The sequence below is a fragment of the Physella acuta genome, unplaced genomic scaffold (assembly GCF_028476545.2).
Source record: "Physella acuta isolate Inbredline_101_S28 unplaced genomic scaffold, ASM2847654v3 ptg000448l, whole genome shotgun sequence".
Classification (NCBI taxonomy): Eukaryota; Metazoa; Mollusca; class Gastropoda; family Physidae; genus Physella; species Physella acuta.
This window is the reverse complement of record NW_026731967.1, coordinates 137,984-164,374: the sequence shown is the minus strand read 5'-3', so window position 1 is coordinate 164,374 and position 26,391 is coordinate 137,984. Positions and strand designations below refer to the sequence as shown.

Sequence of the window (26,391 nt, the reverse complement as noted above, 5' to 3'; positions counted from 1 at the left end):
AATGAAATGTGTAAATAGTCAGTTAATTTCTTTTTTTTAAGCGTCTGATAAAGTTATAACTTGAAAGGTGAAGTGTCATTGATCCCTAATGTGCCATTAGTTTTAACCTCTCAATGAAATGTTTTGTTTTTTCAATTAATAAAATTTAATGAGTTTTAATGACTGATCTTTTTTTAGCATACTTTAGCCTTTCAATTCAATGTATACTTTTTGACAGTTTGTGAATTAACTCCCCCCCCCCCCCCCCCATGTAACTAATATAATGAGATACATTTTAACGTCATTAATACCTCGTTTACACATTTATGTGTCTAAACAGTTCAGTACTAATCAGTGTATACATAATTCTGGCGCATATAACGTCAGCGCGATAAGACATACCCCAAATTTTCTAGTTGAAGCAATGAGCATTGGATGTACGCGCCCTATAAAAAACAGGTCCCAAATAAGAACCCTGGATTTTTCCAGATTTTCCTGCCCAACTTATAAACCTTGTATATATATTATATAAATCGATGTATGTAAATACACAAACATTTTCGCTAAGAAGTTACTGATAAAATAATACACTGCTTAACACTGAATACAACATTTAAAATAGAACTCAGGGTAGATAATGAAATCTAAATAATCTATTAACACTCCGTGGAAAACAAAATTGATTATTTTTTAATTAGATTATTATAAACAACATAACTTACAACCATACAGGTACTAATCTAATTGCAACACTTTATGTAGTGGACTGCATATATCTGTTTCATATATTTATATGTATATATATATGTAATATATATATATATATATATATATATATATATATATATATATATATATATATATACATATATATATATATATACATATATATATATATATATATATATATATATATATATATATATATATATATATATATATATATATATATACATATATATATATATATATACATATATATATATATATATATATACATATATATATATATATACATATATATATATATATACATATATATATATATACATATATATATATATACATATATATATATATATATATATATATATATATATATATATATATATATATATATATATATATATATATATATACATTTATGTGTATGTTGTATATATTTATGTATATAAGCATGCCCAATATAATGAACTCCTCTACACCAACTGGCTGTGCCTATATCGCCTACATTAAAATAGTAAATTAACAATTATTAATTGTTTGTCACACATACAAGAATGTATTACAATGAATATGCATCTGTATACAACCACAGTCTTGATTGCCAGTTAGTGTTTGCATACATAGATAAGGAACTGTATTATATCTAGATGCAGTTTTAAAGTATTTCTAGCCTACACGAACTTCCACGCAGCAACTAGATCTGCTATCCGCAAGCTTTTTCTCTACTTCATCTTGCGGTGACTTCTTTATCATGGTTGTCTCCCTGTCCATTTATAGTTAACAATAAAAAGTTGCTGACATTGTCAGTTGTCTGCAGGGAGGTAATTTGGTTTTAACTTCATCTCGACCCGTTTCAAGGAATAGAATTCGCTGTCTTTGATGGTGAACCAGACCACACCGTCGGCGTATCGGGACTGGGACTGGGAGTACCACGCTGTGTGGTACAGGCTGTTGAGTTGGCTGAGGAAACATTTACTGTACCACCAGCCGCCCTGAAAGTAAATCGTGTGTTAGATGTGGGGTGGTGTGTGGGTTGTGTTGGAGGTAATGTGTGGGGTGGTACAGGCTGTTGAGTTGGCTGAGGAAACATTTGCTGTACCACCAGCCGCCCTTCAAGTATATCAGGTGATATATGTGGGGCTCTGTGGGGTGGTGTGTGGGTTGTGTGGGGTGATGTGAGGGGTAGGTGGTGTGTGGGGTGGTACAGGCTGTTGAGTTGGCTGAGGAAACATTTGCTGTACCACCAGCCGCCCTTCAAGTATATCAGGTGATATATGTGGGGCTCTGTGGGGTGGGGTGATGTGAGGGGTAGGTGGTGTGTGGGGTGGTACAGGCTGTTGAGTTGGCTGAGGAAACATTTGCTGTACCACCAACCGCCCTGCAAGTAAATCATATGTTAGATGTGGGGGTTGTGTGGGGTGTGTTGTGTGTGGGGTGGTACAGGCTGTTGAGTTGGCTGAGGAAACATTTACTGTACCACCAGCCGCCCTGAAAGTAAATCATGTGTTAGATGTGGGGTGGTGTGTGGGTTGTGTGGGGTGCTGTGTGGGGTGGTACAGGCTGTTGAGTTGGCTGAGGAAACATTTGCTGTACCACCAGCCGCCCTGCAAGTAAATCATGTGTTAGATGTGGGGTGGTGTGTGGGTGATGTAGGGGTTGTGTGGGGTGGTACAGGCTGTTGAGCTGGCTGAGGAAACATTTGCTGTACCACCAGCCCCCCCTCCCTGGATTAAGGTAATGCATTAGATGTGGGTGGATTAGTTGTGTGGGGTGTGGGAGGAAGAGTCGTGATTATGATGCTGGGATGTGGGTTGTGTGAGGTTGAGTGTAATTTAGTGTGGGGATGATTAAGATAATGCATTAGATGTGGGTGGATTCGTTGTGTGGGGTGGGGTGTGGGAGGAAGAGTCGTGAGTATGATGCTGAGATGTGGGTTGTGTGAGGTTGGGCGTAATTTATGTGCGGTTGAGCTGTGGGGTAGTGTGGGGTAGGATGTAAGCTGTGGTAATGTTGGGATGTAGGTTGTGTAGGGTTGGAGTACAATGAAAAATAAACATAGCTATGGTAATAAGATCACACGGAAATTAGATAATCTAAGTTAAAGCCTCGTGTGATTTGTACTAAACATAACCGATAACTCCAAGAAAACTATTCCGATCGTGATTATTAGAGTAACCTCCCTTACCAAAACATTTCTTTTGGTGACGCCCACCACTGTATTGTGGGCTACATAACTTTAATTGTAAGACAGGGCTATGTGATGTGTGGGCCTATATGAGGTAGTACACGGGTTGAGTATGTTACGTTAAGCACATTAACAACGGTTCGGCCATGTTAAGCTAACTAACAATGTTAGTGTCAAGTTAAACTCACTGAAACAACTGAAAGCTCACTAACAACTTAAGTTAAGCTCCCCAAACCTTATTCTCCGCCGCGCAATGCCTCTCGTGCAGATCGTTGTCCACGTCCTCTGTGCTGAAGGCCATCTTGTTGTGGTAGATGAGCGAGTCGCCGGCCGTGCCCTTGTACTCACCCACCACCAGCTTGTAGTTCTCACTCTCGTCCTCGACCTGAGACCAAAACATGACCCATCGGTTACTGCTTGGGGGGGGGGGGGGGTATGGGATTGAATCATTACTAAAAGCAGGAAGTTCCAGTTGGTTTCTCCACCCCACCCCCCACCCCCTTTCCATTCCCTATAGACTAGCTTCCAGTGCTTCTTCCAGACTTTTTTTTCTCCGGGGAGAGGGGGCATTTAATATTTTCGGTGGGTGGGGGGCGGACTAAATTTTCTCGGGGGAGGGGGTGTGGACACTGTTAAAATTATATGATTTATATATTAAATTCCATTATGTTCGGGGGGGGGGGGTAGACTTTCTTCGGGGGGGGGGGGGGGGGGGAGAGAAAGAGAGCTGGCGGATCTCCCACCGAAGAGATGCCTGGAAAAAACTGCTAGCTTCCTATTAGCTATCATAAACTCGGCGTAGTAAAGATAGACTTACAAAGAACTTGGAATACTCGGCGTAGTACTGTATTCCCTCCCAGTCCCACATATCCAGCCGCAGGGTGTAGTGTTTCTGTCAACAGAAGGAGCACAAAGTCAACAAAGATAATTAAAACATCAGTCATATGTACCAATCTTGCATTATACATAGATGATCGAACTGCAGATCATGCAGCATCTAGAGTCGAAGAACCAGATTACTAACATACTCGCATTCATCGCGACTTTGATGCAACCGATTCTTGTCATAAAGCTTATAAAGATTATATAAAGTGATCCAGTGGCGTAGGCAGGGGGGGGGGTTAGGGGGGTCATAACCCCCCATAGACCCCTCGGTATATATATATATATATATATATATATATATATATATATATATATATATATATATAATGACGGGGGTGCAAATCGAAAGTTTGAGGGGGGGGGGGGTGGGTGCAAATCGAAAGTTTGAGGGGGAAGGTGCAAATCGAAAGTTTGAGGGGGGTGCTAATCGAAAGTTTGAGGGTGGGGGTGCAAATCGAAAGTTTGAGGGGGGGGGGGATGCAATCGAAAGTTTGAGGTGGGGGGTGCAAAAATTGGACCCCCCCCCTTGAGACGACCCTGGCTACACCACTGAAGTGATCAGAAAATCCAAAAGCTCTAGCTATGTCTTGAAGAAAACAAATTACAGTAACATTTGTTTTTCCGACATTCTGATGCGTCGACCCACTCCTGCTTACAGCTCATCAATAGACAAAAAAAAGTAAAGATTCCTCTTTAGACCTAGGGATCCATTGAGCAGATGAAGTAGAGTTCATATGTTCCTTGACCTTGGCATATGAGGGGGTGGTGTGGTCAGCACCTTGCCCACCCGTCTTTACTTACCCCAACATAAGTCTATCAAAGTAAACTCACGGAAATCTTACAATCCGAGATCCAAACTCCAGACTTCCGGGCTAGCAGCCGAAAGCTCTACCATTCAACCACGCCGCCCCGGGATAGTTTTATTTACTCAGGTTAAATTACTTAATTAAAACATGAAAGGTTAGTCGACTTGCCTGCCGGGTCAGAAGGTGGATAAGTTCATTTCCGGCCCACAACTCGCCGTACGGATTACCGAACCCCTGTTTGTATTCCGACCACCGTCTGTTGAAGTTGAGCGTGCCGTCAATGCGTCTCTGGATAACTGTGTACCTACGAGGGGACACGATCGAATCACGTCAATGTAAAAAAAATAAAAAAAATAAAAATTAAAAAATTAAAGTTCCCTTTTCAAACCTACGGTCTATGGGGCAAGTGAAATAAAGTTCACCTGTTTTTGTGACCTCGGCACATGAAGGGATAACAATATAGTCAGCACTATTCCAAACCGCCTTTATTTTCCCTAACTTGAGTTAAGTAACCATCTTAGCTGGGTGGACTCTGAGACATTCTACTGACTTGAACCTGGATCCTAACTCGAAGTCTAGCGCCCTACCGCTAGGCCACGCCGTCGCATTCATCAATTTAAAACATGTTTTACTATACTTTTAACAAACACAATTAACCATGATTGAATCGCTGGAATCGGCCGGATATTGTTCAGCAGGAATGTAGGCTCTACTCAAGGGAATGTGTTCATGTTGAGTAGAGTCCCTTAGACGATAGAGTTATCAACTCTGACACTTTCTGCAGCTGAAGCTGGTACCGAATGCTTTGTATTCCTTTGGAATGTACAGCAACGAAAGGTACTGAGCCTAATGGAGGGTTCCACTCATGTATGATTTCGGATTTTTTTTCCTAGACAAGTTGCTATCGCCAGTTAAAAAACCTCAGCTGTCGTATCGTTCGAACTCTGGAATTTTGTGTTAGCATACTTTTACAATTACACCCGACCACGCCTTTCCCAAAACACACACATACACACACACACATATATATATATATATATATATATATATATATATATATATATATATATATATATATATATATATATATATATATGTGTGTGTGTGTGTGTGTGTGTGTATGTGAGCGTGCGTGCGTGTACTAAGAACTCTAGCCACATGAAAACTTAAAACTAAGCCTTGTCCATTATTCCGAAATCTTTTTTCTAACGACCGCTCGATTTACACAGCATACTTTATGATGCTTTTGTAAAAAGTTATTTATTCATATAGACACCTACCCTGTATTATTGATCATCTCGCAGTAGACAGGCACCTGAAAACTTAGACACCTACCCTGTGTTGTTGATCATCTCGCAGTAGACAGGCACCTGAAAACTTAGACACCTACCCTGTGTTGTTGATCATCTCGCAGTAGACTGGCACCTGAAAGCGGCTGTGTTCAGGGAGGATCTGGTACACTGAACTCACACGGTACCCGGATGTGTAGACGTCATGACAGTCTACGGGAGAGGGGGGAGGATTTGGTTTGTCAGAGTCAATTATATATATATATATATATATATATATATATATATATATATATATATATATATATATATATATATATATATATATATATATATAACAATATGGACGGACTGTATTCTGCATGATGTTGCTTGCAGAAAAGATTCATAAACTCTTTGAACCCTTCCCAAATCATCATCTTTCAATTTCAATGCAGCAAAAACTGCTATTAATTTTATTCGTCGAATTAAAAGCAATTATGAAACAATCTGTATTTCTGCATACCACAAATAGATATTTTAAAAGAATTAAAACTAAATGTAGAATATGCTTGTCTGGAATACTTCCTAACTCTCAACGAACTTGGTAGTAATCTAAAACATGAATCTGAGTTCAAAAGTTGCGCTTGCGCATGGTTACAATCAAATGTCATTTATAAAATCTCCAGTTTTAAGAAAATACAATTTGGTCGGTGTCTGACAGACATGTCTGCTTTATAAATAGACCAGACGAAAATAGCATGTACTTCCGGGTGCATTTTTAAAAGCTCTGATTAAAACGGGCAGATCTGTTGCTGAATTAAATCACGCTATGGGCCTAATACTAAGCTAAAAATGGAGAAATAGCTTTCAAAATATGTCTGGTTGGAAAATCGCTGCAGTCATTATTTGTCAAATGTCATTAACTATTTCTGTATTTAATAGAATTTATTTTTAAAATGTTTTTGAATTATAAGAAAAAAATGCAAAAAATCAACATTTTTTTCGGTGCTAATCTTGCTTTTAAAAATAGATGTAATTATTATTTAAACTAAAAGCTTCTGAAATATTTTTTTTAGATTTGTCGGAAGTTTCCACACATAATTGTAACAGTGAGTTAATGCTATAACTGGATGATCCTAGTTGTAGAGGAAAGTCATCTAAGTTCAGTAGTTAACTGGAAAGACACACATCTGTCAAACCATACGTCATCACTTGTATTGAATATCTTTTATCAGAATTAAATGTTTATATTTAACAAAGGAGATTGCAATGTTTCTTTCAGATCTTTTTTTCTCCGGGGTAAGGGAAGTTCACTTGAATCATTCGAGTCGGAGAGTGCAATAAATTTCAGGAAGGGGGAGCATTTTTAAAGTATTTTTTTTACTAACCCAGAAAGAATGGCTGAAAGAAACTCTAGGTGGGAGGAAGGTACCAATAGCATGGTGTCGGGGCTCATTTCACATGGTTAGTTTTAAGTGTCATCGCTCATGTCACATTGCCAGTGTCAGTACGCATGTCACATCACTAGTTTCACAGTATCAATGCTCATGTCAAATGTCCAGTCCGGTGTCACTATTCATGTCACATGACCAGTGTCAGTGCTCATGTCACATGACCAGTGTCAGTGCTCGTGTCACATGACCAGTGTCACTGCTCATGTCACATGGCCAGTGTCATTGCTCATGTCACATGACCAGTGTCAGTGCTCATGTCACATGACCAATGTCAGTGCTCATGTCACATGACCAGTGTCAGTGCTCATGTCACATGACCAGTGTCAGTGCTCATGTCACATGACCAGACCAGTGTCAGTGCTCATGTCACATGACCAGTGTCACTGCTCATGTCACATGACCAGTGTCAGTGCTCATGTCACATGACCAGTGTCAGTGCTCATGTCACATGACCAGTGTCACTGCTCATGTCACATGACCAGTGTCACTGCTCATGTCACATGACCAGTGTCAGTGCTCATGTCACATAACCAGACCAGTGTCACTATTCATGTCACATGACCAGTGTCACTGCTCATGTCACATGACCAGTGTCACTGCTCATGTCACATGACCAGTGTCAGTGCTCATGTCACATAACCAGACCAGTGTCACTATTCATGTCACATGACCAGTGTCAGTGCTCATGTCACATGACCAGTGTCACTGCTCATGTCACATGACGCGAAACAAAATAAAATCAACTTCCTCTACAAACCTCTCGGGATGGACTGCTCCGTACGCCCGTCCTTACTCGTCCCTCCCGCCCCACCCTCCCTGTTCCTGCCCCCTCCGTGGCTGTACCCGCCGTCCCCCTGCTGTCTCAAAAGATCCGCCGTTCTGGTGATGTTGATCAGGGTCAGCTTTGCCGTCACATCCTGGAGATCCTTCCTTAAGGCAGCCGTCGTGGACTGGAGGGAGATCATGCCGACCCTAGCACACACGGAACAAAAAGAAAATGGCTGACATTACGGCATTGGTGACCGGAAAAATGCGCAGTGGAAAATTTGCGCAACGTAAAACTGCGAAACGGAAACTGAGCATAAAAATAGAATGATTGATCCTGATCGTTATTTCTTTATAATGGTTTGTCCTGATCACGTATACATTGGAATGGTTTGTTTTGACCACGCTTTGTATGGACTGGTTTGTCCTGATCACCCCTGGTTTAGAATGGTTTGCCCTGACCACCGCTGGTCTAGAATTGTTTATAATGTTTATCCGGATCACCCCTGGTTTAATTAAGTTAGCCCTGATCACCCCTGGTCTAAAAATGGTTTATCCTGATCACCCGTGGTTTAAAATGGTTTATCCTGATGACCCTTTAAATTGAAATGATTTGTTTTAATCGCTCTTTTAATTTTATTGAATGATTTGTTCTGATCATCTTTGTTTGAAATGGTTTGTTCTGATATCCTTTATCCACAATGGCGTTTAGTCATTCCGAAGGTAACCCCCACTATCCCCTGCATTAAAGTAAGTGCGAGAAAAAATAAACAACTATATCTTACTGCGGTTGCCGTGCTCCAACTAACCCCCTCCCCCCCCCCTTTTTACCACCATCCCCAGAATTAAAGTACATCCTAGAAAAAAAAACTATATCTTACTGCTGTTGCCTGTGATCCACCTTTATCACCCCCTCCTTTCACACCATCCCCAGCATTAAAATACGTGCTGGAGAAAAAAATATCTTACTGCTGTTGCCTGTGATCCACCTTTATCACCCCCTCCTTTCACACCATCCCCAGCATTAAAATACGTGCTGGAGAAAAAAATATCTTACTGCTGTTGTCTGTGCTCCACCTTAACTCCCTCCCCCCGAACTTCTCCCCACCTTCCCACCAACCACAGCATTAAAATACGTGCCAGAAAAAAAATATCTTACTGCTGTTGCCTGTGCTCCAACTTATGTTGCTCCATTTGAAACTTGATGTGGTCAGTGTCAGTGATCAGCTTATTGATTTTATTATCCACCCGGCTCTGCTGGTCCACTATAGTCAACACCTACAGGGAGACAACATGACATTCAAATCAACATCTTTTGTTTCCAAATCTGAAATCCGATGACCAGTTTTTCAACCTACCCACTTTAACATTGACCAATTTTTCACTCTAACTTACTCGTATTACACCCTAACCATAACACTTGCATGTTTTCCATCATACCACTTACTCTTTAGCCTAGCCCTCACCATTCATACCCTTATCCATAACACTCAATCTTCTTCTTCTTCGTTCTTAATTTATAGTGCTGGAGGGGATCGAGCCTTATCTGCCAGAGGGTTTGAGCTCGAGACTTTTTTCGAATTTATCAACCATGAGCTTTGCCGACTCGATCACGCCTCCATCACAATTAAGGATACGTGTCAACTGGTTATGCGCCATTGACTCCGATTACAGCCTGCTTTTATTTTTGGATTTGCTTCTATAGCCTTTGTTCAACCAAGAACAAACTACAAGGCAGCAGTTGTTTGATTTTAGAGTAGTCTCTCCTCGAAGAGTGGCTGTCCCCAGCCAAAGAGCCTCATCTGCCCGAGGGTTCGAACTCGAAACTTTTCGGTTTAGCAAACATGAGCTTTACCGACTCGACCACGCCGACCCCCAACACTCAATCAACAAGCACAAAATCTGGCCAGCGAGTTAATATAGCCCATACATCAGACCCCCCCTCTCTCCACACATCTGATGGACCCAAACGAAAGGGCGTTACTTATACAACTTGGCATCGGCTGTGTCGCAAGAGCTACCGAAAGGAAACCGGTAATCCTTTAACCTAAGGGCATTCACTCCTATTTGATTTGGAGTTTTCTCCTGAAGTCGTCCTCAGCAAACGAGTCTCATACTCCATAGGGTTCGAACTCGGGACTTTTCAGGATAGCAACCATTACTTTTTTTGCCCGACCACGCCATGCTAGTTAAAAACGGGGACATAAAATATAACAAGCTAAAATGTCAATGACAGTAGAATCATAAAATTTTCAAGCCAATTGTTCTTGGTTTGTGACCAAGCAATTTATTTTTTATATGTATTACCTCAAAGAAAATTTAAATTGCCACTATTTTCATCTGTTTTCATTTCGTTAAACTTTAGTTTATTTCGTAGATCAATTATTCAAATAAATTATTAAAAAAATTGAAAATAATTATTCCACAGGGTAAAAAAATAACCGTTTAAAACAGGTTTACATTTATATTATCACACGGGCCCTTAAACTTGTTCTTTTAAAAGAAATTAAAAAAAAAACTTATTTTTTACTCTTCTCTTCGATTTCTACATTTGAAAAAAAAAATCGATAACTGTCTTTTAGAAGTAAATCCCTTTTAATGCGCCACCGTTCCCCAAAATGTTTGATCCTTAAAACCCGTCTGCACGCATCCTGTTACCTACACTTTAAGAGGGAAAAAAATACAACGGCCATGCACTGTCTTGGATAACATTTCACACAAGTCTAGAGTGCGTATTGTAGCGTTTGTGAATATTTGAATCAAGCAATACTTTTAGGGGCTCCTGTGAAACATCTACACCGGCCACCGGTTGTTGTGAGAACGTAAATGCATACAAGACGATAAATATTTTAAAATTAAATGAATCCTGACAACATTCTAAACCTTCATTTCAGTGCATTATTCTTTAAAGAAACAAGAGGTAATCGAGGTCTTAGTTGCAAACGTGGACCGGAGTGGCTGAGTGGAAACGCACACGGCTGCTAACCCGAAAGTCCAAAGTTCGAACCTCAGGGTATCAGAGACAGAAAACTCCGAATTCATACAATAATGCTAATGTCCCTTAAAAGTACAAAATAGGGGTACAATGATTCATAATGTTAACACTTTACGTCGCTGTTCAGTAGTTTTTGTTTTTTTTATCAAAAGTGTTTCCTTTCGGCAACTCCTGCGACACTGCTGATTCCAAGCTGTACAGGTAAGGTCCTATCTCTTGGGTTCATCAGCTGTGTGGAGAGTGGGGGACGGGGGGCTTGATACATAGGCAACATCTGGCTCTTCTCAACTTAGGGCCCGGGCTTTGTGCTTGGATTTCCTATGCGCAATCATCCAATTGTCTATTAGACTATGAAGTGCCAAACGTACACTTGTAAATAAACTATAAACTATTTTTAAAAAAAAACAACTTCTGTAAAATCAAACGCATCTTAACTACGCGATGAATCATTGGTTCTCTGTTTTGTTCTTTAAAGTGACGTTAGCATTGATTGCATTATTAATATTATTGGTTTAAATCACCATAATGGCTAATCTGAATTAGTATTAATATATTCTGCATAATTACGTTTCCTGGAAACTTAATGTAAATTGTAATATCTTGAAAAGCTTGGCTTAAACATAAAGTTTAGAGGGTAATTTTTAAAATGTGCATGACATAGAAAATTAGCCCAGAATCGTGATGCATGACAAAAGTGTTTCGACGACCCATGTAACAGTGATGCGATAGGCTAACTCTAACCTCTTATAATGTTTTTAAAAAATCTTAACCATCCAACACCCATATTACATAGTTCTTCTTTCAGGCATCTCTTGGGGTGGGGGTGGGAGGGGAGGGAGGGCAAAACCCCCTACATTGGAACACGTCGACCCCCCAGCCATGACGATATAAGAAAAATATTTAATTTATATGGGAGCTGGACGTTTTCCCAAAAAACGCTTGCCTAAACGCCGTTTGCCCGAAGGCCGATTTCCAGAATAGACACTTGCCCGAATGCGACAAACGCACGAATAGACACTTGCCCGAATGCGACAAACGCACGAATAGACACTTGCCCAATTGCGACAAATGACCGAATGGACACTAGCTTGAATGGGACAAAAGCCCGAACGGAACAAATGCCCGAATGGACACTTGCGCTAATGCGACAAATGCCCGGAAAAAATGCCTGAAAGAAACCCTGATGTCACATTCTGTCATTTACCTTCATTTCCATCTGCCTGGATGCTGTGGCGGTTTCCTCCATACCGGCCTTCAACTTGGCCGTCTCGTTCCTGAGTTCCCTCTGGCCGTCAATGGCCACCAAGCCTTCTTTTTTGACTGACTCAAGTTCCCGTTTCAGCAGAATCCACTCGGCCTTTAGGTCACCGACACTGGGGAAGATTTAACATGGGGACATTCGTTCACAAGATAGTTGGAAGATTTAACATGGGGACATTTCGTTCACAAGATAGTTGGGGGATTTAACATTCTTGTTTCGCTCACAAGATGGAAATTTCAACATTGGGACATTTCATTCAACAAATAGTTGGTAGATTTAACATTCGGACATTTCATTCAACAAATAGTTGGTAGATTTAACATTCGGACATTTCATTCACAATATAGTTGGGTGATTTAACATTCGGACATTTCATTCACAATATAGTTGGGTGATTTAACATTCGGACATTTCATTCACAATATAGTTGGGTGATTTAACATTGGGACATTTCAGTCACAATATAGTTGGGTGATTTAACATTGGGACATTTCATTCACAAGATAGTAGGGAAATTTAACATTCTGATATTTCATTCAACAGATAGTTGGTAGATTTAATATTGGGAAATTTCATTCACAAGATAGTTGGGAGATTTAACATTCGGACATTTCATTCACAAGATAGTTGGTAGATTTAACATTGGGACATTTCATTCACAAGATAGTTGGGAGATTTAACATTGGGATATTTAATTCACAATATAGTTGGGAGATTTAACATTGGGATATTTCATTTAACAGATAGTTGGGAGATTTAACATTCGGACATTTAATTCACAATATAGTTGGGAGATTTAATATTGGGACATTTCATTCAACAGATAGTTGGAAGATTTAACATTGGGACATTTCATTTATAAGATAGTTGTAAACTTCAACATTTGGACATTTTATTCAAAGAACAGCTAGAACTAGTAGAACTAAAAGTCAGACTAAAACACGGGTTCCCAACCTGGGGGTCGCGACCCCCCTGGGGGTCGCGAAGGTCTTTCTGGGGGGTCGCCAACTGGTATACTTAACCTTAGTAATTTGAAACACAACATAAATATTTAGAAGAATTTTTGAAATTCGGCTTCATTAACATTACTGGAAATGTAATAGAGAAGAAACAAAGCGCACTGTACAAAGTTGTTCTCAGTCACGAATCTATGAAATCTTCAAAACTAAAACGTTATTTGAGACAAGTCATTCGGAACACACCAGAAATATATGGAGTTCTTTCGTTGGTAAGAAGCTAGTTGCAGACGCCAGAGACTTGATCGAACAGGATGTTTTCACCAGCATTAGTGCAAGCATCAAATGAAGTCGCGACAGAAAACGCCAAGCAAAAAAAAAAAAAAAAACAATTGGAGAAAATCTCACCAAACGCTTCATGTACGTAAATGTTAAATAACACATTTTTATTGAAATTAAGCTTTCACCATTGTTTGCTTTTCAAGTTGATAAATCAACAGACGTGAGTTCGTGTTCGCAGTTGCTGGTCTGTGTCTATATTCATGCGGATGATAGCAAAGAAGAGTTGCTCTTTTGTGAAGATAACATGGAGAAAATAAATACCTTTTTTGAAACTGGATGATTAAAATTGGTTAGAACGGCTGTGGGGGTTTGTACGGATGGTGCGCCATCTATGTTTAGCTCAAAATCGGGCTTTCAGAAAACAGAAAAGATTTAGCTCCCTAACCACTACCCTAACCAATTGACATCAAGAGTTCATTGCTAGTATAAGGCGTAAATTATATAAAATCTGGAGCCTTCAAAGAACTGAGAACAAAATATTAATATAGATCACGAGGTTCTACTCTTCTACACTACAGTACGCTGGCTGTCAAACGAAATGTTGTAAATTGTGTTTTTTATTGAAATCTGAAATCAAATTGTTCTTGGAAGTGCAAAGGAAACATGACTTTTTGGTATACTTAAAACGACATAGTGGTGGTTGGAGAGAGTACCATACCTAGCAGATGTGTTCGAACATCAAGATAAGCTTAACCTGAAGCTTCAGGTAAAATGAACGGATATTATAACTTTCCATGATAATCTCGGGGCACTTTTATCAAAACCGCAAAATCGGCGAATAAAATAAATCTTGGAAATATTGTAAATTTGAGTTATTTAAAATTTCGAAAGAAGCGATTTCTGGACATCTTGAATCTCTTGAAAACGGACTGCATCGCTATTTCTCTGAGCTGAAAAAAAGAAGAATCTGCATTTACGCATTACCTATTCTCTTCTTCCCTTGATGTTGCCAGCATTCCCGTTGAATTACAAGATGAGTTCTTTTATTTGCAGAATGATTCCGAGTAAGATGAAAAACTGCAGACACAATTTTGGTGAAGTATTCACCATTCGTACCCAAACATAAGATTGATTGACTTTTCGAGAATACATTTTCAACACTATTCTTCGATTAAAAACAAAATTAAGATAATTATAATGACATAGGTTGGCGTTAACAAAAAAAAATGTAATTAAAAAGTTAACCACGAAGGTTTAGTGAATAGTATGCAATTTTACTCATGCTATTAAAACAGTTATCAAGAGTAGTTCATATTGAAAGTCTACTAGAAAATCTTATTTTAGTGCTTATTAATTTCCATACTAATTTCGGCTTTTTAATTCTATGGGGGTCGCGGGTCACTTAATTTTTATAAAAGGGGGTCGCCACTCGAAAAAGGTTGGGAACCACTGGACTAAAAGGTGTTGGGTGGAGGATTAAATAAACAAAATTAGGACGTGTACCCCGTATACAACAGTAGGTTAGTGTGGATTCGCTGTTGCATGACTGACACACGGGGCTGTGTGACTGTCGTGACTGAGATTCATGAATGTAAATGTTTGACTTCCACGCATGACTGACACACCCATTTCTAACTTTCACGCATGACTGGCACACCTACAATTTGACTTCCACGCATGACTGACACATCCACTAGCTGACTTCCACGCCGCATGACTGACGCACTCATTTTCTGACTTCCACGCACGACTGACACACCAACTATTTGACTTCTACGCGTGACTGACCAGTATCTAACTTCCACGCATGACTGACACACCCTCCGACTCACTTGCATGTACAGCCTGACACAGTTACTGAAGAAAAAAAAAATCCCAGCCCGGCACCCCTGAGGAAAACGTCACCAGCAATCCTCGCGTGATGCCGCTACCTTCTCCAGTTAATGAATAATCCATTCAAGAGCCCGCGCTGTTATTTTTTTTTTAACCAAGTTGGGCTCCATTGATCCCACAAGTGTACTAGATGAGGGACAATACTCCTTGCTTAAATAGCCCGGCGCGTTCATTTAAATAAGCCCCTTTTTAAAATACACTTCCTAAAATAATTTCAAATGTTCTAACGGAGATTTCCACGAAAAAAAAAAGAAGAAAAAACCAGGAAAGCGGGAATAATAAGGGTGAAAACTCGTAGAGAAATCCAGTTGAACTTTAGTTTGAGCTTATGCCGAAACTTGAAAGGTATAAACTATAAACTAGAGTAAGACTTTTAAAAAGTGTAAAGCGTCCGTATAAAGTCAGTGCCTAGCTGTTATCGGTGTTTTTCTAATTTTACACGCTTAATAATATGTTTTGGACTTATTTATTTTTTACAAAGAATAATTAATACGAAAGCAGTTAATTTTTGAACACTTACGATTTGAATACTACGAAGTTTAGCTTACTTTCTACCCAATGTAGGCTGCTTTTCTAAAACCCTAAACTTAAGCATTAAGCTGAAGCATTACACAAACACGATCACTAAAGTGACAAATCAAGAACTTTTAATTTGTTTTCAAATATTTAGATTTTTATTTAGACGGATTGGTCCATCGGTAGAGAGCTGGACTGCTAACCCGTAAGTCTCGAGTTCGAATCCGGGTTCAAGTCAGAAGACCGTCACTGAGTCCACCCAACTCTGATGGGTATGTAACTCACGTTAGGAAAAGTAAAGGCGGCTGGGCAAAGTGCTGACCATACTATCTCTTCATATGCCGTAGGTCAGAGAAACAAGTGAACTCTACTTTTACTCTTTTTAGTGTAACGGGACAGGAAGTGATACGTTTAAAGACGTTTAAATATCCGTATTTTTTTTCCTTACCTGTTCTTCAACATGGCGCCCATGTCAGTGGTGATGCCCTGCTGTTGAGGGATGTTCTCGTCTGCTCCACTGCTGCTTCGTCCACTGCGCAGCTTGTTGCGCACGCTGTACATCCAGCTCTCAAGGTCATCCACGCGCCTGTTACAAGGTCAAGGTTGGTTTCGAATAGGACATTTTAGATATGTGTATGACAATATATGATGACAAAACACATAATACAACATTTTAGATGCAATAGTCAATGTATGAATGCATAACACAAAAAACAAAATTTTAGATGAACTAGACAATTTTTGAAGACAGGACACAGAATACAACATTTTAGGTAGGAATGTCAATCTATTAGGACATAAAGCAGAATACAATTTAAATAATATTGTTAATTTATGAAGACCTAATCCACAAGAAAATAAATTGATTTTTATAAATTTATTGTTTTTTCCTCCCCCCCCCCCCCCACAAGACCTAACCAATCATACACATTGATTTTCATACAATCATTGGTTCTCCACCGCAAACCCACTGCGCCTAGAAAAAGATTTTTATACAGTGACTGCCCCCCCCCCCCCTCCAATTAGACACACCCACACCAAAAAACATTTTTTCCGTACAGATGATCTTCCTCCCCACCAAACTATACCCACCCCTACTAAGAAACTGATTTTTCCACAGTTGCCCCACCAGGGAACCTATGTATTGTCAGGTTCCCCCGCCCCAACCACACCTACCTCCCCCGTCCCGCTCTCCACCTAGACCCACCCCAACAGGAAAACGTTTTTTTTTTCATATATTATCTACTCCCCCCCCCCCCACCCCAAAACCTACTCCCACAAGTAACTGAATTTTCATATATTTTCTGATCCCCCACCCCAACAACACCTACCTCCCCCGTCCCGCCCTCCACCTAGACTCACCCCACCAGGAAACCCATTTTTTCATATTCCCCCACCCCAAAACCTACTCCCACAAGGCAACATTGTTCAAATCCCATCCTCGTCAAGTTCCCCTCCACTCTAGACGGCGACTGAATGTTGTTGTGTGAATAATTGAGTGTCGCCCTAACACTAGCCGAAGTTGACGTTCGACTCTGTGAGATACCAGCTGGATGGGAAACCTCAATGCGTCCCAATCAATCTTTCATATACAACAACATGATACAAATCAAATCACTGGTCGAGAAAGCATAGGGCGCGTCTATAGATGACGTCATGCAGGACGAAAGGAGGGGATTGGCTAAGGCTGGTGGTAGATAATAATGGATGGGTTTAAAATTGTAACCTAAAAAAAATTAAAGCAGTTGTTACGTCCCTTACATGTCCCCTGATTGTGTGTGTTGTGTGCTCGAACGATAGGTACTCTCATTTTTGTGTATAGTTGTATCCCTTGGTTGAGTGTGTTTACATGGAGCGAGAAGTGTTCACGTGAGGTGTGTCAGGTGACGGTGTCAGAGCGTGTACAAAGAGTGTGAAGCAGATTAATGTGCTGTGGCTGTGAACGTGTAACTTGGTGTTGAGTATTGCTATGAGTGTTGTAGAGCCCTTTTATCATTTATTATTTTATTATTGTATATATATATATATATATATATATATATATATATATATATATATATATATATATATATACATAATCTTATTATTATTATAGAGTGTTAGTGTTATCTACTGTTGTGTACGCTGTATTTGTCTGTTGCTATATACCCCTAGACATAGAAGAACCCGACATATTAATGGTATGTTAGCGACTGGTCGTGATGTTAAGGGATGGGGTGTGGTGATCAGTGTTTATTTGCGGGGTTTATTGGAAGGGATGGGCTTATAATTGATAACAAGTAACATATAGGTCTGTGAGTTTAAAAACCGAATAAAATTGCTTTACTTCATTTTGAGACGACCGCTATACAGACAAAATATCCGACCGATAAACCGAAACCACCTCAACCCCCGCCCCCAACCCTTCATAATTATCGCTACACATCCCACCCAGTGTTCCCGACACGCCCTCCTGGTTCCTCAAGTTCCCCAGCAATGTTTTCACTATTTACTAGTCATTTCACAAAACGTGATGTTCCCCCTGACTCGCTGGGTCTCAGATGAAACGGACCCGGTCCTTTCATGTGTTGGAGGAATTCTTCGGAGATTGAAATCGATTCGGGTGTTTTTCTTTTAAAAGCTGTCACATGGGTTTTAACAACCGCCCACCTTACTCAAATAACTAAGCAAGTCTCCCAGCGCCATTAAATAACTTTATAACTCGTCCACTTTCCATTAACCACCACCCACCACACCAACCACATCCACCTTCCATTAACAAACACACACCACACCAACCACATCCACCTTCCATTAACAACCACCCACCACACCAACCACATCCACCTTCCATACACCACCACCCACCACATAAACTATCAAATAATAAATACCCACCACTTCTTCTACCTATTAACCAACACCAACCACTTCCACCACCTATTGACCACCACCCTCCACACCAACCACTTCCACCTTCCATAAACAACTACTCTCCACATCCACCACCAAATAATAAATACCAACCACTTCGACCTTCCATAGCTCACCACCCACCACACCAACACCATCACCCTCCCAACCCCTCTCCCTGTGACAAACACACAGACGACCACCTACATCTTTTTCTCAATATATTCTAAAACACTACCGTATTAGTCTTTTTCCAACTACCCGTATAAGTAGTATTTAAGTACCTTTGGGGATTGTTTAACTGTTTTGTTGAATCATAAATAATTTGAATTTATTTTTAAGAAGAATAAAAAGAGTTACTTTTAAATTTATACAATGAAAATATGCTTAAACATTTTTTAAAGTCTGGATGTCACAGTTTTAAGACAATTTTTTACACACATCATCAAAAAAAGCGAGACCCCTCAAATGACGTTATACATCAGCCGGTTACCATCACTAAAACTACAGTTTTTGTTAAATATAACATCGATTTATTTCTAAGATATTTTCTGAGATCTGTCAACATTGAGTAAATCATTAATACATTTTTATTACCAGGGCAAAAAACAATCTTGTATAAATGCAAAATAACTGCTAAAAAGCAGTTTCTAATATTCTTTTTCGTCGCACTGCCCCCCCCCCCCCCCCCCCACCGTCAAAAATCGTCACTAATTCCCTTTTCTCCCTCGGTAGTGTGACGTCATTTACGGAGAGAAAAAACACTTGAGAACCTAATCAGCATTGAATTCTCTCGTTTTCATAAAAAAAAATGTGAGGTAATAGTTCAAAACAATTAGAAACTGGACATCACACTAACGATGTTTAATTAAATACGGTTTTAATGAGTGCATGGCACATAATAAAAAAACAAAAGCAGGGTTAAATTTAAACATTCAATTAAGTTGAGGCATGTAATCAATATTTAATGAGAAAAAAAATGTCGCGAGTACAGTAGCACTTAAAGAAGACATAAATGATGTAAGGGGCAGCAACCCACGTCTCCAGGCTAAAAATAGATATCCATTCACGCGATTAGCCTTTCGAACTCTCAGATACTGTCGAGAAAATTATTTGAAAGAATATTTTTACTCAGAACTAAAACTAAAACCTTCTTTTTCGTTCATCGATACAGGACTATTTTCTCTAACCCCACCCCCCCCCCCCCCCCCATGGCTCACCGACGCCCCTCCCTCCAGCTCTAAGCCTAAAATATTAGACGTCTTGAAATAGGATTTCATCTGGACTGGATGTGTGAGAACACCAAGGTAAGCTTGTACTTTCCCGTTTAGAGGTAGATCACGTTTTGATTACACTGGAGCCTACCAATCGAATCCTGCCTGCTACCCCCCCCCCCCGAAGGTGTCTTAACACATAAAACAGGTGACCACCGTCCATATTAAAATCAGCTCAGCTCTGTAGCAATATTCACATTTTAAGGCTCTAATAGTTAAGAGTCTAACTTGCTATATCTTAGTAGAGAAGGATTGTTCTACTCTAAATAGGAGTTTCGTTTATTGGGTCACTGGTCGATTTTCTTTATATTTAGCCTATATATATATATATATATATATATATATATATATATATATATATATATATATATATATATATATATATATATAATATCCTTGATTCAGATTGTCCTAGTTTAACTTTTTTTAAAAACATTCACCGGGGCGGGGGGCTTTAGTTTGTTTTTCTTAACGTTTATGTAGTAAGCCCTTGAAGTAACTGTGTTGTTGTGTAATAACGGTAGGTGTTTTGACAACAATTGCTCATACCAAGCTGCCTTTGTGGATTAAGAACATAACGGTGTTTAAATTACGGAAGAAAAACAACAAAAATTCAGTTACATCTGTCTGGTTCTAGGGAAGATATATATATATATATATATATATATATATATATATATATATATATATATATATATATATACACATATATACATATATATACATATATATACATATATATATATATATATATATATATATATATATATATATATATATATATATATATTATATATATATATATATATACATACATATATATATATACATATATATACATACATATATATATATACATACATATATATACATACATATATATATATATACATATACATATAATATATATATACATATATAATGTATACATATATATATATATATATATATATATATATATATATATATATATATATATATATATATATATATATATATATATCACGAAGGACGCGGATATATGGTACGGGCCACAACTCCAGCTGACTGACCTGCCGATTTGCTCCACCTGTGTCTGCATCTTGTAGTAGCTCGCCATGTTCTTCACCTGCACCAGCTCCTCGTCCATCTTGTCAATCTGCAGCTGGAAGACACGCTTGTCCACGGCGTATGTCCAGTTGTAGATCCGGCTCGTTTCCTGTGCCAGCTGGGATTTGATCTCGGCAATCTGGAATCAGAGCCAGGGGGTGAGCCGTTGTTTTCACGAGCGTGCGTTGAATAATTTAAAAAAAAAAAAATCGGAGGTTTGAACCCAGTGTGTGGTCTAAGTTCACCCAGCTATCGGTGGATGGCTAATATTAATAGGAGCCAAGTGGTTATGTCTATGTTCATCGTATTTCGTGTGTGACGTAAATTTGATTTACTTACCTCCTATTTCAGTGTTTGAGGTATTATTACTTCGTATTTCGTGTGTGGTTTGTTTACTTACCTTGTATTTCGCGTTTGTGACGTAATTTTGATTTAATTCGTATTTCGTGGGGGCATTGGCTTTATCTCCTTACCTCGTGTTTAGTGTATGCTGCGGTGTTGTCTATTTACCTTGTATTATGTGTGAGCAGTGATTTTGATCTAAAATAAAGCCCCTCTTTAGACCTAGCAATCCATTGAGCAGATGAAGTAAAATTCACATGTTTCTTGAACTCGGCATATGAGGTCAAGTCAGCACTGCCAAGTCCAGTCCTGCCACCTTTACTTTCCCCAACTCCTACAGTCAAATGTCAGAACTGAGATCCGAACTCGAGACCTTTGGGCTATCAGCCAAACGCTCTACCGTTCGACCGCGCTGTCCCATGGTTTTGATCTATTTTCTTCGTATTTAGTATGAGCAGTTATGTCTTCTGTCTACTTATTTCAAATTTCGTGCGAGCAGTTATATTGTCTCCTGACATGTGAGCAGGTATATTGTATACTTACCTCAAATTTCATTTGAGCAGATATGTTGTCTGTCTACTGACCTCAAATTTCGTGTGAGCAGTGATGTTGTCTACTGATCTCAAATTTCGTGTGAGCAGTTATGTTGTCTACTAACCTCAAATTTCAAGTGAGCAGTGATGTTGTACTGACCTCAAATTTCGTGTGAGCAGTTATGTTGTACTGACCTCAAATTTCGTGTGAGCAGTGATGTTGTCTACTGACCTCAAATTTCGCGTGAGCAGTGATGTTGTACTGACCTCAAATTTCGTGTGAGCAGTGATGTTGTACTGACCTCAAATTTAGTGTGAGCAGTGATGTTGTACTGACCTCAAATTTCGTGTGAGCAGTGATGTTGTACTGACCTCAAATTTCGTGTGAACAGTTATGTTGTACTGACCTCAAATTTCGTGTGAGCAGTGATGTTGTACTGACCTCAAATTTCGTGTGAGCAGTGATGTTGTACTGACCTCAAATTTCGTGTGAGCAGTGATGTTGTACTGACCTCAAATTTCGTGTGAGCAGTTATGTTGTACTGACCTCAAATTTCGTGTGAGCAGTTATGTTGTACTGACCTCAAATTTCGTGTGAGCAGTGATGTTGTACTGACCTCAAATTTCGTGTGAGCAGTGATGTTGTACTGACCTCAAATTTCGTGTGAGCAGTGATGTTGTACTGACCTCAAATTTCGTGTGAGCAGTTATGTTGTACTGACCTCAAATTTCGTGTGAACAGTTATGTTGTACTGACCTCAAATTTCGTGTGAGTAGTGATGTTGTACTGACCTCAAATTTCGTATGAGCAGTGATGTTGTCTACGTACCTCAAATTTCGTGTGAGCAGTGATGTTGTCAATCTTCAAATACACGTCCTTGATCATCTGCTGGGCGTCGTGACCCGCCTGCCACACGTGAAAGGTCGTGGAACACTGCCGCTCACCTTGACCTTGGCCGTCCCGGGGCAGCAGGAGCAGGAGCACCACGGGCATGACCCGTAGCGCCGCCCCCACCCCACCCCCACAACTAGACGTCATGACAGAACTCTACCACAGTCACCGCTGTAAACAGTTTATGTGATTGTTGGTATCGGAGCTTTCAACTGTTGTAGATTTGATTCCGGTTCACGTCAGATCTGCGGAACTAATACAAAGCAAATTAATTGTATTGGTTTGATCAATTATGTAGGTATGTCAAATCCGGGTTTCGTCGGGTGGTGAGGGGGGGGGGGGGGGTGAGGGGGGAAGCTCTTGAAACACCCAGGGAGGAAGGGGGAGCACATGAAACTTCGGTAAGGGGGGGGGAGTAGATAGATGTGTTGGGGAGGGTGGCGCTGTCACCCCCCCCCCCCCCGCCCCCACCGGATAGATACTTGAGCTAAGCACCGAAAATATATATAGAAGTGCTTCGTATTTTGGTGTACCACACAATCTTATTGTATTGATTTCATTAACTGTATCATCATTGTGAAGATAATTCTGTCAAATTTTTATTTAAAAAAAAGAATTAATTAAAAATTCTCTAGAACGGCGAGCATGTCAAAATGTTTCTTAACATACTACTTCAATCTCTTATACAGCGTGTACACTTGCGATATGTATACTATACATGTCTATGAAGAAAAACACGCAACATGTTAATTTATGAAAACATTTTTCCCCAATGGAACATGCATAGCCTACTTACTTCATTCGAATTTTTTTTACTTGACATGGTTATATAGTCGTGTGTTAAATGTGTTATTGAAAGCGATTTGCTGGAATAAAATTCCCCTTCAAGCGCTGTCTTGAGCTTATATTCTAACTGTCGTGCGATCACTTGTGCATCTTCTTGCGACAAGTTCAGCGTTCATGTTTAAACTAATCACTTGATAATTAATTAAAGCTAGCCATTTAAAAAAAAATACCGTTACGTTTAAAACATGTAATGTAATAATAGTTATCGCTTATTCTTGCGGCTTTAAATTATTTAATACCTCTTGGAAAATACCCCCCTGCCCAACACTTTTCTTTTCATTTGATTTTTTTTTTTTCAAGGTCAATGTGCCCGGGCTAGTGGAAATAGAAAATACCAACTTTTGTTTTACATTTCAATTGTTGTTTTTGGCCACATTGTCGGAAAAACGTTTAACCGCACTTTTAGTTTTGTTGTGTTAGGTTAGTCACGCTATTTACTTATCCATATTTTTTTGCTTTATCATGTTAGCCAGAATCTTTATCAATATATTCCACTTTCTTGTATCATTTGTTAGCTACTGTTTATTTGTTAATACACTCCTCCCTTTTTGTATTATTATATATCTTTATGTTTGTGTTTGTGCATTTTATTTATCTATATGTTCCTCTTTTCTGTATTCTTACATTAGCATAAATATCAAGGCTATTGATATATCCTTATGTTCCTGTTTGTAAATTATTGAGCTAAACATGCTTTCTATTCCTCTCTGACTTAATCACAACTACAGCAATAAAACCCTGCTATTACTTCAGGCTGCGATCATGATTATTTATTTTATTCAAGAACAATTTTCTGGTAATAAGTAATAGGGTAATAATTCAAAAGGCACAGGCATGGTCTAAGGTGGTGGTGGAGGATGAAAAAAAAAGGGGGGGGGGGTTAGAAGTTTGAACACAGATGTTCATCATTCTTGATTTAGCATTGTCCCTCTGTCACAAATAAATCAAGAACAATTTGGAAAAAAAGAATTCTTAATCGTATTAATTAATAATTTAAAATAAAGAAGTCGCCAAAAATAATTATAGCACGAACCTCTCTAAGCCTCAAATAGTCACGTTATACAGACATCCACCTCCCTCCCCCCCCCCTTTCTCCTCCCCCGCCGCCCCCCCCCCCTAGCATTGTACATCTGTACAGCCCACGGGATTAATATTCCAGTGCGGCCCTGATTAAATCAATCCGTGCGGTTCAATCATGCGGGTCTGTTCGCCGTTAGCACCAGCACCATAGCACCGGCCTGCATCTGCTACGTCGTGGCTATCATCACGGCCATCGTCCTCTCCACCAATCGTATTTCCTATCTCCACAAGGTTCCACAGAAGCAATCATGGCCTAACTTCAGCCAGTGTTAAGAATGATATGTTTTTGTATAACAATTCTTCTGCCATTCACGTAGTTATTTTTATAAATAAATATAACTATAGCTAGTCCTATTTTAAAACTCTTATCATAAGTGGTACATCAAGAATATACGAATTTGATTTAAAAAACATGAAATTTCGATCTTATATTTCCGTCCATTGAATAAATTAACAAAAATAATTTTAAACGGTTTTGATTTTATCTTTTAGCTTTGTCTTTCTTATGCTTTTAGCCTTCAATCGAATAATTATAACAACGTACTCAAAAATAAAATAATTAGCCTATATTCATGATAATAATATTTTCCTTAAAGTTCACAAGGAATAATTTGTGGAAATACATTGTCAGAATTCGTCGCATTTTCTTTAAGTGAATAAATCTCCCTTAAACATAAAGAAAGCTTTTATCAGAAAACATACATATGTAAATAGAATTTCGTTTCTATTCAATTTACACAACTGTATGCGCCATAATTTGAATATGAATTTAATTACGGCTCCTTGACTATAATTTAAGCAGAAATAATTGTATAAGAGGATCTTATGTTCCCCCAAAACAGGCTACCCACGCACGTTATGCGATTAGTGCTGTATTTGTGTAATGTGTGCAACATTGTTGGTTGAAGAGTTCGGTGTAAGCGGGGGGTGTACAGTTTTGGAGAGTTAATTAAAACCAAGGTGGAGTCAGTAGCGTCATGAGAAGAGGGGTGTGTTGGCCCTATTTAGTGGTCAGTAGGGTCATAAGGAGAGAGGTGTGTGTGGTCAGTAGCGTCTTAAGGGGAGGGATTTGTTTGCCGCATTTGGTGGAGTCAGTGGCGTCATAAGGAGAGAGGTGTGTGTGGTCAGTAGCGTCATGAGGAGAGGGGTGTGTTGGCCGTATTTAGTGGTCAGTAAGGAGAGAGGTGTGTGTGGTCAGTGGCGTCATAAGGAGAGGGGTGTGTGTGTGTGTGGTCAGTAGCGTCATAAGAAGTGGGGTGTGAGTGATCAGTAGCGTCATAAGGAGAGGGGTGTGTGTGGTCAGTAGCGTCATAAGGAGAGGGGTGTGTGTGTGTGTGTGGTCAGTAGCGTCATAAGGAGAGGGGTGTGTGTGTGTGTGGTCAGTAGCGTCATAAGGAGAGGGGTGTGTGTGGTCAGTAGCGTCATAAGGAGAGGGGTGTGTGTGTGTGTGGTCAGTAGCGTCATAAGGA

At 39.4% G+C, this 26,391-nt stretch overlaps 1 protein-coding gene across 1 annotated transcript; it reads right to left on the bottom strand.

Annotated features, from left to right (window-relative positions):
- Positions 1-1,404: 1,404 nt before the first annotated feature.
- Positions 1,405-23,098, bottom strand: LOC131943226 (fibrinogen C domain-containing protein 1-like). Its single transcript, XM_059303241.1, has 11 exons — positions 22,934-23,098; positions 21,193-21,368; positions 16,423-16,560; positions 12,271-12,439; positions 9,231-9,349; positions 8,064-8,278; positions 5,972-6,083; positions 4,750-4,885; positions 3,708-3,782; positions 3,126-3,275; positions 1,405-1,697 (listed from the first exon to the last, which is right to left on the bottom strand). Exons 1-11 carry the CDS (start codon positions 23,096-23,098, stop codon positions 1,509-1,511), a joined length of 1,644 nt encoding a protein of 547 aa, XP_059159224.1. The 3' UTR covers positions 1,405-1,508.
- Positions 23,099-26,391: the final 3,293 nt, after the last annotated feature.

Excerpts from the sequence above, each read along its gene's own strand:
- LOC131943226 (XM_059303241.1), bottom strand. The coding sequence starts at position 23,098 with ATGCCCGTGGTGCTCCTGCTCCTGCTGCCCCGGGACGGCCAAGGTCAA. Across the intron at positions 21,369-22,933 it reads CTGCTCACACGAAATTTGAG|ATTGCCGAGATCAAATCCCA; the intron begins GTACGTAGACAA and ends CTCTGATTCCAG. Across the intron at positions 8,279-9,230 it reads TTGGAGCACAGGCAACAGCA|GGTCGGCATGATCTCCCTCC; the intron begins GTAAGATATTTT and ends CGTGTGTGCTAG.